General features: G+C 41.4%; 1 protein-coding gene across 2 annotated transcripts in view; it reads right to left on the bottom strand.

Annotated features, from left to right (window-relative positions):
- Positions 1 to 5264: 5264 nt before the first annotated feature.
- Positions 5265 to 15304, bottom strand: part of LOC138641956 (mitogen-activated protein kinase kinase kinase 3-like) — a 211503-nt gene continuing 201463 nt past the window's right edge. Inside the window, exons 14-17 of one of the 2 annotated variants that reach the window (XM_069729796.1) lie at positions 12833 to 12964; positions 11482 to 11611; positions 9669 to 9846; positions 5265 to 7587 (exon numbers count right to left, since the gene is read on the bottom strand). In XM_069729796.1, coding sequence (XP_069585897.1) covers positions 7359 to 7587; positions 9669 to 9846; positions 11482 to 11611; positions 12833 to 12964 — 669 coding nt within the window. In that variant the 3' untranslated portion in view covers positions 5265 to 7358. The remainder of the gene's footprint in view (positions 7588 to 9668; positions 9847 to 11481; positions 11612 to 12832; positions 12965 to 15304) is intronic. The other variant, XM_069729797.1, reaches the window with a different exon arrangement.

Genomic DNA, 15304 nt, shown 5'->3' with positions numbered 1-15304 from the left:
CATGGACCTCGACTGGATAAAGGGAGTCTTCCATTGCCTCCGAGCCAGCCAGGCCATACCAGTGCCTGGTGCCCTAGACTGTGGCCTGCTAACTACAGTAAACTTGTGTACTTTACTCATTTTATCGGCCTACACCATCGCCATACACTTCAGGACCTCTGGAGACCCCGCTTTACCTGTGGGAAGCGTTGCCATCATTGTTGCGACAACATCCCCCAGAGGACCCCTTTAATGTTGCGTCGGTCCCACAATTGACCGAACACCACAGGTGGCGTCACGACAGACTTATTTACAATACCCCTTTAAAGTCCGCTCCCCTTTTATTGGACACTCAGCACACAGCACAGGAAGACAAATATTTCACCAGCAGGGACCATTTTTTACCGGTCACCATCACTGTCTCCTACCCTGTTTGATACAAGATGCTTGAAAAGCCTCCAGCATTTTTTTTCATCCAAAAAAATGAACTCTAATGGTAAAAGCGGACACTGACCTAACACTGATACACGCTGATCCAAAACAGCGATGGAACTCGGACCATTTTTGCATAGGAGAAAAATCACTGCTGTCTGGATAAGCCCTTTTATGAGCCGGTGGCCATTTGGATATTTAGACCATCATTCGTGCGCAGTACAAAAGTATCAACTTGAAAGTTTCTGGGCCATATGGAACTGCTTCACTTTGGTGCGGCTGTGATGTTAGGTGGTATGGATGATGTTGCAACTTGTAACTGCTTTTCCAAATTTGTGTTGGTAGAGAGCACCTTCGACTCTTTGCACTGTGGAGTTTTGTAAAGAACTCACAGCAGGAAGTGGCACCAAACACAGATGTATATTACACTGCAGGACTCATCACAGGGCGAAATCGATCACTGCTCACATAACTTTTATTGAACTCAAGCATTGGGCGGTCTGCAGTATATACATCACAAAGGATACACTTGGACTCTGCTGTATATACAGACTCTGCTGTAAATACATCACATAGGAGGCGCGGAGACTGCTGTATATACATCACAGTCACCAAGACTGTCGTATGCATCACCTAGAAGCACCAAGATTTCTTTATATACATTAGAGAAAACATGAGACTATGGCACATACATGGGACATGGGGCTGCAGCATAGACATCACAGGAGATATGGGTCTGCTGCATAGACACTGCAGCAGACAGTTTTGTGCTGCAGTACAGACATTGCAGTCCCCAGGAATCTGCCCGCGGGCCGGAGAAAAGGTCATCGAGGGGCCCTCAGCCTGAGGGTCCCCACCCTTACATTAAGTGTATGTAAACTAATGTACAGTTGAAGTCATAGATATATAAGAACAGCGGCATGAGACCCATTACCTATAGTAAAGTCTTTCAGGTTTCCATCATGGTGTCCTGTATTTTACTACATAAAACAGAACAACACGCAGCATTATAATATTCTAGGTTTTCGTCAAAATCTGCCATGTAACCTCCAACGCCGATGTGAGTGGAGCCCAAGCTAAAAGATGAAGTAGAAAATACCCTTCTGTACAAAAGATTTTTATAATATCAAATATGATTGGCCTAAAAACACATTTTATATTATTGTGGTTACAACAATACATACATGTACACAATACATGTGATACTTTGACATGTGGAAGAAACAAGAGAAAATGATTCGCTCCTAGAAGCATATCCAGGAGAGCTACATCCCTCACAACACTACATTACCTTTAGCACGAGAACACTGAATGAAGGGATATCGCTATACTGAATGATCTTACCGCCTACGGGTTTAATACCTGTACATGATGCGTTACATTATGACATTCACGGTGGTCACTAATGTATCCAGGCGCACGGTCATTAGTAAATGTACTCCATATGTTGGTACTCTCACAATCATCCAAAGCATTTAAATCAAACTTGTACATTCTCATGAGAAAACCTACAGAATTTAATAAGAGGAGGCAGCATTTTTTTTTCAAGAAAACATGGAAGACAAGGATTCATTATTACTAGTACAAGAAAAAAAACACAGATTAAGGCACCAGCGTGGATTCTGTACATTACCCGGAGAACCACAAATATGTCAGCTGATACAATAGATAACAAATATTCATATGCTGATAACAAGATCATCTATGAACATGACAATAGTGGCTGCACACTTCCATAATAGATTATTGATGAATCTGTATGATCTGAGTGATATTTGCTGACTAATATCTTACGCCGACTAAGGACTACGATGTCCAGACCAACCGCGGGTCTCCTGACCGGAACTCAGCCGTCTCATAGGCATACATGAGGCAGCAGAGATCAGATCACAAGACTCGTAGTCCCATCTGGATATCAAAATCTGTACAACATGAATGTTGTACAAGAAAAAACGACCTTGGGCCATGTTCACATCTATATTGGAGGCTCCGTTTGCAACCACTATTGCCAAGTCTTTTATGTTTGACAGAAAAATATCATCCAGCATTATTTTTTTTGGTAGAAAAATGACAGACACCACAGTGGACCCCCTAGAGTCTATTATAAGTCAATGAGGTCCCCTGGGCTTAGTGAGAGTCCTTCATTAATAGATTCGGCTCTCCATTAATTTTTTTTTGTTTCGTTCTCATGTTGGAGTTGAACAATGGAACTGAAATGCGTAGATGTCAACAAAGCCAGCTTGAAAATTATTGCCTTATCTGGGTTTAGAATTTGTCAAGACCCCGTTTATTAGATGGTCTGGTCACTTCTCCCGACACTTACATCTACTTTAGCAAATGCTTATATTGATCAGGAAACAATTGTCTAGCAACATTCTCAGGACTAAACATTGTGCCAAACAATAAGTATAACGATTCTGTTCTAGAATCTGAACCTTCATCAGATATGGATATCTGTGTGTAGAAGTGTGGCCGTAGCCGCTATATGCAGGACTCCAGGAAGCAGGACTCCAGGAGACAATCCAGAGTTGTTAGAACATCTGCTCCAGAATTACACTACTCACAAAAAGTTAAGGCTATTTGTGTTTTGGGTGAAATTTATGGAAAACGTAAAAAATTCACTCTACAGTGATATTTTATCATGAAAGTTGGGGAAAGTAGGAGCATTCAATGGCAAGTTCTTAATCTGAAGCAATTTATTGAAACAAAAAGACAACAACAGTGGTGGATACACCCCCTCAAAAAACTCCAATGTCTCAATAACACGTCAGGTGGTCTTGAGTATCAATTACAGCTTGACAATGATGTCTCATGCTGTTCACAAGTCAAGTTATTGTCTGCTGAGGCATGGCATCCACTTGAATGGCGGCTCTCAGGTCATTGAGGTTCTGGGGTACAGAGTTACAAGCCTCTACACGGTGACTCAGGTGATCCCATGGGTTTTCTATGGGATTTTTGTCTGGAGAAAGTGCAGACCACTCCATTTGGGGTTCCTCAGTCTCCAGCAGCCGTTCCCTAATGATGCAACCTTGATGAGCTGGAGCATTGTTGTCCATGAAGATGAAATTAGGCCCGTGCTGCTTGCAGCGGCACAATGGCTCGATGAGGTTATTCACATAATAGGGGCTTGTCACTGTACCATTTACAAAGTATAACAGAAAACTGAGCCGGAGTATGACTTGAAAACATGCTTGATGTAAAAGCATGTTCACATTGGCCGTGGAAACAAACAAAACCAAAGAAAAGACAATGTGTACATATACCCTAATGAAAATAAATAAGGAAAAAAGAAAATGCATTAAATTATTAACATAGGGTACTTAGTAAACACTGTTTTTGCTTTTTCACTTATTTATTTTCATTAGGGTATATGCACACATGGTCTTTTCTTTGGTTTTGTTCATTTACAAAGTGTAGAACAGTTCTGTATTGATTAGACGCACATGCCCACACTGTAACACCACCAAAGGCTCATCTGGTGACAATTGTGGCTGAAGCATACGGATCTCCTTGATGTCTCTAACATCACTGGCGGCCACTTTCATAAGTTAACAGCACTGAGGCCCATTAGTTCCATGTCCAGTGTAGATATTCCCTGACCCATGCAGTACGATGACGCCTGTGCCTGGTGGTGAGGTCAGGTACCCTTGCAGGTCGTCAAGCACGCAGACCACGCTGATGTAAATGGTTTAGAATGGTCTGCCATGACACTTGGGTGCCTCTCACCTCCCTTAACACTAGAAGTCCCAGAAATTTCAAGCTCCAAAGGTTCCAAAGGTAGAAATGTTAAATGACCCCTCTCTGGGACTTCCGGTGTTAAATGTGCCTGAAGTTGTGTGGCATTCATCATCCGATTCCGAAGGGCATTGTTCACAATGAAGTGGTCATCAGTGTGGGATGTGACCTAAGGATGTCTACTCCTCTGCCTTTCGGTAACTCTTCTAGCCCGTCTGTATCTGTGTTGCAACCTGCTGATGACACTCCAAGCTCAGTGGCCATATCCGTCTGCGAACATCCAGCCTGAAGCCTTGCAATGGTGAGGTACTGGAGATCAATTGTTAGGTATCATCTTGGTCTCATGATGTCAACATGTGAACAGAATGAGGAGGACAGTTTAAACCCAATTCTAATTCAACCCTGATTCATCAAACACCTGTTGTGAATTTTGCCATTAAGCTCCTTGTTAGCGAACAGCAAGTTGTGGAAGAAGTACTGAAACATTGACCAGTTAGACATGTGCATTCAAAGGTTTAGATACGGTCACATTAAGTTTCCCTGGAAAGGTTAAATTGCATTTTAGGATCATCCTGAAATTTTACCTGAAAGCCAAATATCCTTAACTTTTTGTGAGTAATGTATTTTGTGTAAAATAAACGTTACAGGAGTCTGGACAATATTATTCCGTTTGAGGCTTTGATTTGTCCATTTTTCTCCAGTGTTGATATAGTTATTCTTTACCGATCTCATAGGAATCAGTTTTGCTTAGAAAATCTACAAACTTTTATATCAATATGGGGACAGTGAATTCTCAGAGTCATCATTCATTATGATAGTCATACATCCCTATTTATTTTGTCAGAGCAAAACTATGGGAGGAGGTTGGGTCTCAAACTCTGAATGTTATAATGGGTTATACAATATGGTTTCACAAATCCTATAAAGCTGCCGAGTTCACATTAGGAGACCTGCAGCTAGTCCTTGCCTCATGGTCCAAAAATCACAGATGTATAAAACCGGCCTTATGGATATCCTACATATGTTATGAGACAAGCCCTTTAAAGACTACACGGAAAGAGTCAAAATTACATTACAATCATTGTGGCATATCCTATTAAATATTTTTTTTTATTTTTCTGAAAATACTTACTAGTCCACTTTAACGGTTCAGTATTAAATAGTATCAGGATCTGATATGCAATAAAAAAAATTAAAAAACAATACAATTTTCCACTCTGAGATTTATGAAAAACATATTCTGTCTTCAACACAAGGTAATGTGAATTTCACGCAGTAAAGCTCTGGTGAGCAACATCAAGCCTTTGATTCTGGCTTCGATAAGAGAAACATTATTTAGACGGAGCTATTTTGAGCTTTGAGGACATTTTTTCATTTTCGTAGCTGCTTAAATTTTCAATGAAAGTAGCTATTGTGGCTTGTTTTTATGTGGGATATGTAATATTTTTAATGGTACCATTTTGGGGTGCATATGTCTCGAAAGTTTTTTGGAGTGTGGGAATAAAAAAAAAAGAAAAACTGAATTTAAGAGGTTAAGCTGAGGGTATCAGTGTTCTCCAGAAATGATTATTGGTCTGGCTCCTGCCACTGAATCCAGAAATGATTATTAGTATGTCCCCTGATGGGCACAGAGGCAGTATCCGCATGATACGCAAGACAGATACATCAGTCATTGAACGGAAGAACGTAAAGAAGAACTCCAGTCATTACATGTTACATCAGTGAGAACTATAGGACACCAGTGGTAATATTATGAATAGTAATAATACATACTCATCTGCTCTAATCTCTGTGAATCCATCACTAGCCGCTCTGGTGGTCTGCGGTGGGACAGAAAGCAACGTTGTCCCTTTTTTGGTCAACAACCCACTGAGGTCCATGTGACCACAGTACAAGAAGCCATCGCTAGCCATCTTGGGCATTGGAGCAGCCAGTGCTGGATGTAAGACTGTTATTGCAGGCGAGTATGGCTCATTTTATTATGAGTATGCTTCATTCTTTGACGTTTGGATTTTTATTTTAGAAGCCAGACAACTCCTTTAAGGGGAACTGCAAGCATTCTTTCTAATGATCATACCAGTACATTATCAGCATATCCAACAGAAAAAATGCTTGAAAAGGGCTTCAACTGGAAAGCGAAGATATTGCAAGATATCGGTGGGTTCGGACAACAGTAGTCTAATGTGTGTGGGGTCGTAAGAAATTAAAAGCTGAAAGATCTTCAATGCAATTTTATTCCTATGGACAATTATAGACAAATAATGACCACAGATTAGTGGAAGTGTATCCCTTATTATAATTTGGTGGACATACACATGATATAGAAGCGAGTTGATGGTTGAACAACCATTGAACATACAATCATTCCGCTGATACATCCATTTACATTTTAGACCATATTGGCCATTGCAGTGATATACACTGACCTTACATGTTCACTGGCACCAACCAAGGCAAAGAATGTATGATCTTGGAATGTTATTAACAGTAAGATCTTTCTTGAACTAGCTGCTATGGGAACATTTAAATACACCAGACTTCTTTCCAGAGGATGATAGTCTGTCATCTGTGGAAAAGTGTAACATTTTTAACTAGTGAATGATTGATTTGTTTGTAATTGTCCGTTGGGATCAATTTTAGAATGATGTGTATGGTCTTGATAGGCTACAGGTCTTCTGAGCTGAACTCAAAAAGCCTCATGAATGCAGTTGAGGCTGGTGAGTTCAGGTTTGGAGACCCACGGCCAGTCCGGAAATCATAGTACATACCCAGACCGGCCGCAGGAAAACATACTGGATCTGAAGACACAACTATGCAGGTTTCAGAAGCTGGCACACAGGTTAGGTTTAGGGCATGGCTGTTGCTCATCATTGCTCTACAGGCACAAACAGTGTTTCATTATTATAATCAAATATTTTCATTCAAAACATACAATAGTGTGGGACATAATGGTTCTGGTGAGTCCCGTCCGTCCTCCGGATCTGGGATGTTGCTCAATAGATCTTTTCCCAATTGTTGCAGTATGTAGCTGGTCTACTCCAGTAGTGTTTAAGAAGCCGCAGACAAGTCTAGAAATGAATTTTCCCAGAGCTGATCTGCTTGGCCTCTTGAGGAATGCAAGTAGAAGAGACATGGACGTCTTTCAGGGCTTCTCTGTACATTTCACAATCCTTCATTTCGCTTACATTCTCCACAGTGATAAGTAAAAAAAATTAAATACTATGACTAACAAAAGGATGCCTTAAAAGTTCCTCGGCCGTGGGCCTCCTTTTTTCTTCCACAAATATTTGTTTCATGAAGTCCCTACAAGAGTCTGAAACACTGTCCGGAAGCTTTGGTTTCGTTGGTTGTGTAGCAATTTTGAAAATAGCGGCCATTGCTTCATACTCTGCCCATGGCGGTTTCTCTGTGAGCATTTCCACAACTGTGCAGGCGACACTCCTTTAGGATAGATAGAAAACATAGAAAATAAAAGCATTAGTCTGAAATATTCAAAATGGCTGATCACAACAGTTTGCAACTAGACTTGTTAGCATAATCTTATTAAAAGGAAATCCTTCAACAGGACTTTGGGTACCGTTACACTATACGATTTACCTACGATCACGACCAGCGATATGACCTGGCCGTGATCGTAGGTAAATCGTAGTGTGGTCGCTGGGGAGCTGTCACACAGACAGCTCTCCAGCGACCAACGATGCCGAGGTCCCTGGGTAACAGGGTAAACATCGGGTAACTAAGCGCAGGACCGCGCTTAGTTACCCGATGTTTACCCTGGTTACAAGCGTTAAACTAAAAAAAAACAAACAGCACATACTTACATCTGGTGTCCGTCAGGTCCCTTGCCGTCTGCTTCCCGCACTCAGTGACTGCCGGCCGTAAAGTGAAAGTGAAAGCACAGCCGCTGTGCTCTGCTTTCACTTTACGGCCGGCAGTCACAGTGCGGGAAGCAGACGGCAAGGGACCTGACGGACACCAGAATGTAAGTATGTGCTGTTTTTTTTTTTTTTAGTTTAACGCTTGTAACCAGGGTAAACATCGGGTAACTAAGCGCGGTCCTGCGCTTAGTTACCCGATGTTTACCCTGGTTACAAGCGAACGCATCGCTGGATCGCATCGCTAGATCGCTAGATCGGTGTCACACACACCAATCTAGCGATGACAGCGGGAGATCCAGCGATGAAAGAAAGTTCTAAACGATCTGCTACGACGTACGATTCTCAGCAGGATCCCTGATCGCTGCTGCGTGTCAGACACAGCGATATCGTAACGATATCGCTGGAACGTCACGAATCGTACCGTCGTAGCGATCGAAATGTTATAGTGTGACGGTACCCTTTCATATTTAACCAATTTTATCCAAAGTGATGCAATCACCGCGCTACAAGGAAAGAGTATTGATGAAATCACCTAATAAGACAACATCTCAATAGAGAAAATGCAGGTAGTAAAGCACTAGGGTAATGGGTTCTGGTCACACTTATTTGTGCTATAGGTTTATGAATTATCACACAGTAGGTAAAAAGTTGTGGCACACTCGTGTACAGAGAGGTGAGAGCTAGTGGAGCGTCCTCCCATGGCTGGGGCCCTCACGGGTGCACAGAGATGTCGGTTGGTGGCGGGCTCCGCTGCCGATACTGTTGCGTCCTTTGAAACGCTTTGGTTTATTGACCCCATCGTGCACCCGTTGTTCAGTTTTTATGACATCACGTTACACTACGCCCCTCGCTCACTTCGTGGCTATGGAGGCCTCCACCAGCCGGCATCTCTGTGCACCCGTGGGGGCCCCAGCCATGGGAGGACGCTCCCCTAGCTCTCACCTCTCTGCACACGAGGGTACTGCAACTTTTGACCAACTGTGTGATAATTCATAAATCTACAGCACAAGTAAGTATGACCGGAACCCATTACCCAAGTGCTTTACTACTTGCATTGTCACTACTGGGATGTTGTCACATTAGGTGATTTCATCAATACTGTTTACTTGTAGCGCGGTGATTGCATCACTTTGGATATTCTGCAAGTTATTTAGACAGGAAGAGGCAAAGAACCTGTCACATCACCAGCAGCTTCATCCCCTCCTGACACTTGTGAGCGCCAGTGTGTACTTTTTCCTATTCCCACTGTTAATTTATGTTTTAGGGGGGAAATCACTTTTTCACACAGGGTCCTGTAGGTTTGGATTTCTTTTCCCTTAATAATAAAGACCTTAATTTAAAAACTGCATTTTTTGGTGATTTGTGATATCTTTGTCTAATATTTACATATGTTTGGTGATCTGAAACATTTAAGTGTGACAAACATGCAAAAGAATAGGAAATCAGGAAGGGGCAAATACTTTTTAAGACAACTGTATATATGTTTGTTTTTCTTGTCTCTTTTTGGCCATGTATAGGGTCAGTCTATGTAAATATATATCAGTTATACATTTCTGCTGTGTGGACACACCGTTCCTACTTATGAGCCCATTTCTCACGTTACTTCCATAAATCTCTCATCTGGGATTTATCTGCAATACCTACCACACATCCGCTTTCCTCCCATATCCTTCTCCACTGATCACCTCTGGACTCATCCAGTATGGGGTCCCTGTCACAGATTTAATTCCGGTCCCAGACATACAGATGGTTTGGATGCGTTTGCTGGCCCCAAAGTCACCAAGTTTTACATTCCCAGCTGAGTCTCTTAAAATGTTGGCACCTGCAAACAATGGATAAAACATCTGTATGATAAATGGCTCTGAAGATAATCCAGTCTCTTGCATTGTTATTCCGGAGTACACGCTTTGGAAATGCAGGAAACAACCAGGCAAGATGCCATAGATCAACACAGCTCAGTGAGCCAGAATTTTATCTCAGGAACTCAGCCTTCCTGTGGTATCTCTCTCTTCTTGTCTGCAACAGCTTCTTGTATCTCATCATATACTGTATTTCTACTCTGACTTCAAACTTACTTATTAACTAATGCTGGTTGTTAAAGTGCAGATTTACCTTTAATTAATAATAATGCACTAATAATGATTCCATAATATGAAAGTTTGGTTTATGTAATGAGCAATAGCAATGCTGATAAAAGTGCAGAACAATGGTGGGGATATCTGTATCCCAGTCTATTAGGGCCTGTCATTTACAGCAGTCTGTCTATTTAAAAAAGGAGGAATGCTTCAAGGAATTCGAATTCGTAGAGTTTTCCCCCAGAATAGATTTTCCTCCAATTCTGATAAGATACGCAGTAGTGAAAAATTGTGCATTAAGTTATTGCTGTATTTATTTATTCATTTCATGTCAATGCTCAACATTAAACATGATTTCATTAATTTCTTCCTAAATTTTGATTAATTTTATAACATTTTAACGAATTGCGAATTGCATTGCGCATGCGCCAACTATGGCGCTCACATACTCTAATTCACTAACATATTGTGGACAACAGGGATGGACGGGGTGGAGAAATGAAGAGGAAACGCCGCCCATCGGATCGGTAAAAACGCATTTAAATATCCCGCCAATTTGAGGTGACAGGTTCCCTTTAAGGATTACGGAAATCTTTGCATCTTTTCTATCTTTATTGCATTGGAAGTAGGATGAAGAATTAAAAAATATTCATATAATTGAATCTGATTAAAAAAATTTGCTTCTCTAGCTTGCACGCATTACAATACACTGCAAGCTGCTTAATGCCATTCAGTGTCATATCCAGACAACTGGACTCCCTCGGCTTAGTCCATGCTGTATTCTCCTGAATCTAAGCTTTTATTTAATATGAACATATTGGAGCTTAAATCTTTGTTCAAGAGAAGACAGGAGAGGCTGAAGACTGAGCCGGAGGAAAACATGGCTTTCTTGATTGATACTGAACAGCATCAAGCATCTTTCAAGCTAGAGAAACAATATGGGTAAAAAAAAATAAGTTTAAATAAATTGCAGATATTTTTTCACATAATACAGCAAGTAAACAAAAGATATCAAAGAAGGCTGCAGCTTTTAGAACTGCAAAAAAGCTAGTGGAAGTTTTGGAATCACGTAGATTTCCCATTTAATGCTAGTAAAATGTGGTTTGATTCTTTTCTAAATCCCAATTATAAATATACATCTAACTAATCTAACAAGTGCAAAGTTATACTGTCCATGACTTTTATTGGGAACAGTGAGTAAAGTAATAACTCATGAAATTATTGAAGAGCACAAAGATCAGTGCATCGCAAGCTGTACTCACTACTTTGTGAATATTCTACAATATCCCTGAAGCATTGGACTCCCAGGTCCCTTTTTTCCCGATTACCATCTGTTTACTAGCACATTATGTAGAATCCAAAATTGTGTACAAGACACTCACCTTTAATATCTCTATGTACAATCATATTGCTATGTAAGTATGAAACTCCTTGAAGAATCTGTCGTGTATATCGCCGGGTAACATTTTCCGTTAGTGCACCATATGCTTTTAGTTGATCTTTAATAGAACCCTATAGAAGAATGAAATAAGGATAAAATAAGTATCATATAAAAATATGCAATAATCAATAGACAAAGAAAAAAAAAAAGAACATTTCAGATAGTAACACCATGCTCGTAAAGGATTGTTATCCTATAAAAGACTCTTATTCACGTAATATTGAGCGGCACTTCAAACAATACTACTGTCTATAGCGACCCCGACTCCCTAATAACCAGATTCCTGGTGGGATCTTCAACATCCAGTTTGTTTTCTTTGGATCTAACTCATGAATATTAGAATTTTATAGGTTAGTAATTTAGTACGGTAATCAATTTTTGGAAAATATGTGCCTTTGAAGTTCAGCATGTGATCGACCACATAAGCAAATTTCCATTTTCACATGACATAAACCTAATAAGTAGAGAAACATTTCCCAAAACCCCAAAAATGGATGATGCTGCTTAATAAAGTCACTGATATTCTACAGATGGCAATTTATTATTTTTATAGATCGGTTGGTAAAGTAAGCAATTGCACACAATATGCCCCAACTACAGAATCTACAATTAAAGCGACTCTGTCACCCCCTCCAGCCGTTAGAAACTAAAAGAGCCATCTTGTGCAGCAGTAATGCTGCATTCTGACAAGGTGGCTCTTTTAGTTATTGGTGCAGTCAAAGCAGAAATAAAGCGTTTTATAATTTCGCAAAAATACCTGTCTTTAGTCGTGGAGGCAGGTCTTAACCCCCCTGCTGCACACGCCACACTGCCGTCACTCAAGGCTTCTTCGGCGCCGGGCGCCGCCCCCTCCGCGCTGTTTTCAAATCAAATCCAGCGCCTGCGCTGTTCAGTACTGGCTGGGGCAAGCGCAGTGAGCGCTGCCCGTCTGATCTCAGATGCAGTCTCACAGACTGCGCCTGTGCGGCCACCCAGCTTGTGAATCCCAGCCCCGCAGTGTTATGCATTATGCTCAGTGCGGGGCTGGGATTCACAAGCTGGGTGGCCGCACAGGCGCAGTCTTTTGACAAAAATTGGAGAATAGACCACTACAGTATTTCGAGTTGACTTGGGTTGTCTAATCACTATAATAAATTTCTTATACTATGATTAATGAGCCGTTTCTTGTTACTGGATCTCCATTAAGGACAAAGTTTACGATGCAAGTAAAAGAGGAAGACTACATATACCAAAACTGGGACTCTTGAGTCATTTCGCCTGTTTGACACTGGAGTGAAGGTTTTCCAACTCACCCCTGGCATGTACTCCACAAATATGGAGAGCTTCTTCTCAGTAGGGTCCCGCAAACAACCATAGTACTGAACTATTCTTTCATGTCTATGAATCTTCAGCAGCTGGATCTCACATTCGAGAGCATTCACCTCCTGCAACCAAAGCAGACATTCTTGTAAAGCTTCCAAATAAAGGGGTTTTCACACGGAGACGAGAAGACAGTGGATACATTTTTCCCAGGACATTTTTATTGAGATTATATTACACAGTTAAATAAACATTTACTTTTTAGAACAAGGAGTTCAACATTAGACGTAATGTACTTCCAAATAGCCAACAAGTGAATGCCCCCATACACATTAGACTAACATTGGCCCAAACCTCCAACAAAGACAAGCTTGCCTGACAGTATAATGTCTATGGGGGTCTCCCAAATCTCCACCGACAGGTGATGTTGGAGAAGAGAAGTATCCAGCATGTTCAATTTAAAAAAATAAGCTGCCAAAGGAGTCTGGAAGCCGCTCTCTTGTAGAGGAAATAGGCATGCTCAGCAGAGAGAGCGTGTACGGGGGAGTCAGGCGAGACAGCCGCTAGCCAAACCATTGGCCATACATTATCTAAGGTGTGTGGGGGTCTTTAGACTAAGCTCCTATTACACATTTATACTTTGAAGTTTACAACTGTGAACAGTTGGCTTTTTTTTGTGAAGCAAACAACAAAAAGGAGAAAATAACTGAAACCTTCAGTGTGCATAACTATTCTCTCCCGCCCGACGCCATTTTTTTCATTTATTAGCTAAACACATGTAGAGTAAGCTACATGCACACACTGTAAGGATTATACATCTCAATGACATCTATCTTACTGTATGTAGCACACATTGCATACGAATGTCTAGGTGAGAAAAAAAATGCATGAACTTATCCGGGTGAAGTGTCACTGGATAATTAAATTACTGTAATTGAATATTTTACTTAGAAACTTTATTTTAACAGGTTTACAAAGACAATGCGTTTCGAGGTCAACAAAACTAGGTTTTTGTCCTGATGAAGAGGTCCTGCATTGACCTCGAAACGCATTGACTTTGTAAACCTGTCAAAATAAAGTTTCTAAGGAAAATAATCGTTTAATTCAATTATCAGCAGTGCATCCAGTGACACTTTACCTGGATATGTTCTTTCTCTAAAGGTACCGTCACACTTAGCGACGCTGCAGCGATACCGACAACGATCCGGATCGCTGCAGCGTCGCTGTTTGGTCGCTGGAGAGCTGTCACACAGACCGCTCTCCAGCGACCAACGATGCCGGTAACCAGGGTAAACATCGGGTAACTAAGCGCAGGGCCGCGCTTAGTAACCCGATGTTTACCCTGGTTACAATCCTAAAAGTAAAAAAAAACAAACACTACATACTTACCTACAGCCGTCTGTCCTCCAGCGCTGTGCTCTGCACTCCTCCTGTGTTGTCTGTGTAAGCACAGCGACCGGAAAGCAGAGCGGTGACGTCACCGCTCTGCTTTCCGGCTGACCGACGCTCACAGCCAGTACAGGAGGAGTGCAGAGCACAGCGCTGGAGGACAGACGGCTGTAGGTAAGTATGTAGTGTTTGTTTTTTTTAACTTTTAGGATGGTAACCAGGGTAAACATCAGGTTACTAAGCGTGGCCCTGCGCTTAGTTACCTGATGTTTACCCTGGTTACCAGTGAAGACATCGCTGAATCGGTGTCACACACGCCGATTCAGCGATGTCTACGGGGAGTCCAGCGACGAAATAAAGTTCTGGACTTTCTTCCCCGACCAGCGACATCACAGCAGGGGCCTGATCGCTGCTGCCTGTCACACTGGACGATATCGCTAGCGAGGACGCTGCAACGTCACGGATCGCTAGCGATATCGTCTAGTGTGACGGTACCTTAAGTCCTTTGGACTTGGGTCTTGCAGCAGCTGACTGTTACATGCTGCTTTGTTGCAACACCACCAGGTGAGCAGATCCACGTTGGCTTATATGTTGTTTTAACATTTAAAACCCGATTGTGCACTCTTCCTTTTCCCAGTTTGCCTTACTACTAAAAAAATGCATGACACTCGCCTGACATTCTCGAACTTTTCTGGCTGAGAATCTCAGCTACTTTCTATACGCAGATGTGAGCTTACCCTTATGAAGGGAGTTGCTTGCGCCAGAAATGTTTAGCGGCTTCATCACAAAAGGGGTCAATACATATCCACATGCCAATTTTTTTTTATTTATTTGATCCCATAAATTAAAGCCTACATTTTTCTCACTTAAAATCACCAACCAATACTATTTAGTCAACATATCAATAGACAAAAAAAATGAGGGCTCTCCTACTTAAATATAGCCTACGTAAGAAACTAGGAGAAGTATATGTACAACAAAGTATGACAAAAATACTAAAAAGGAGATGCTAAAACAGAAATAGACCTCACCAAGGGTATTATTGTTCAAGAGACATATTCATCATGATTTAATTA

Source organism: Ranitomeya imitator, chromosome 6 (assembly GCF_032444005.1).
Source record: "Ranitomeya imitator isolate aRanImi1 chromosome 6, aRanImi1.pri, whole genome shotgun sequence".
NCBI classification, from domain to species: Eukaryota; Metazoa; Chordata; class Amphibia; order Anura; family Dendrobatidae; genus Ranitomeya; species Ranitomeya imitator.
The sequence above is the reverse complement of the archived record's forward strand: the minus strand, read 5'-3'. Positions and strand labels throughout refer to the sequence as shown.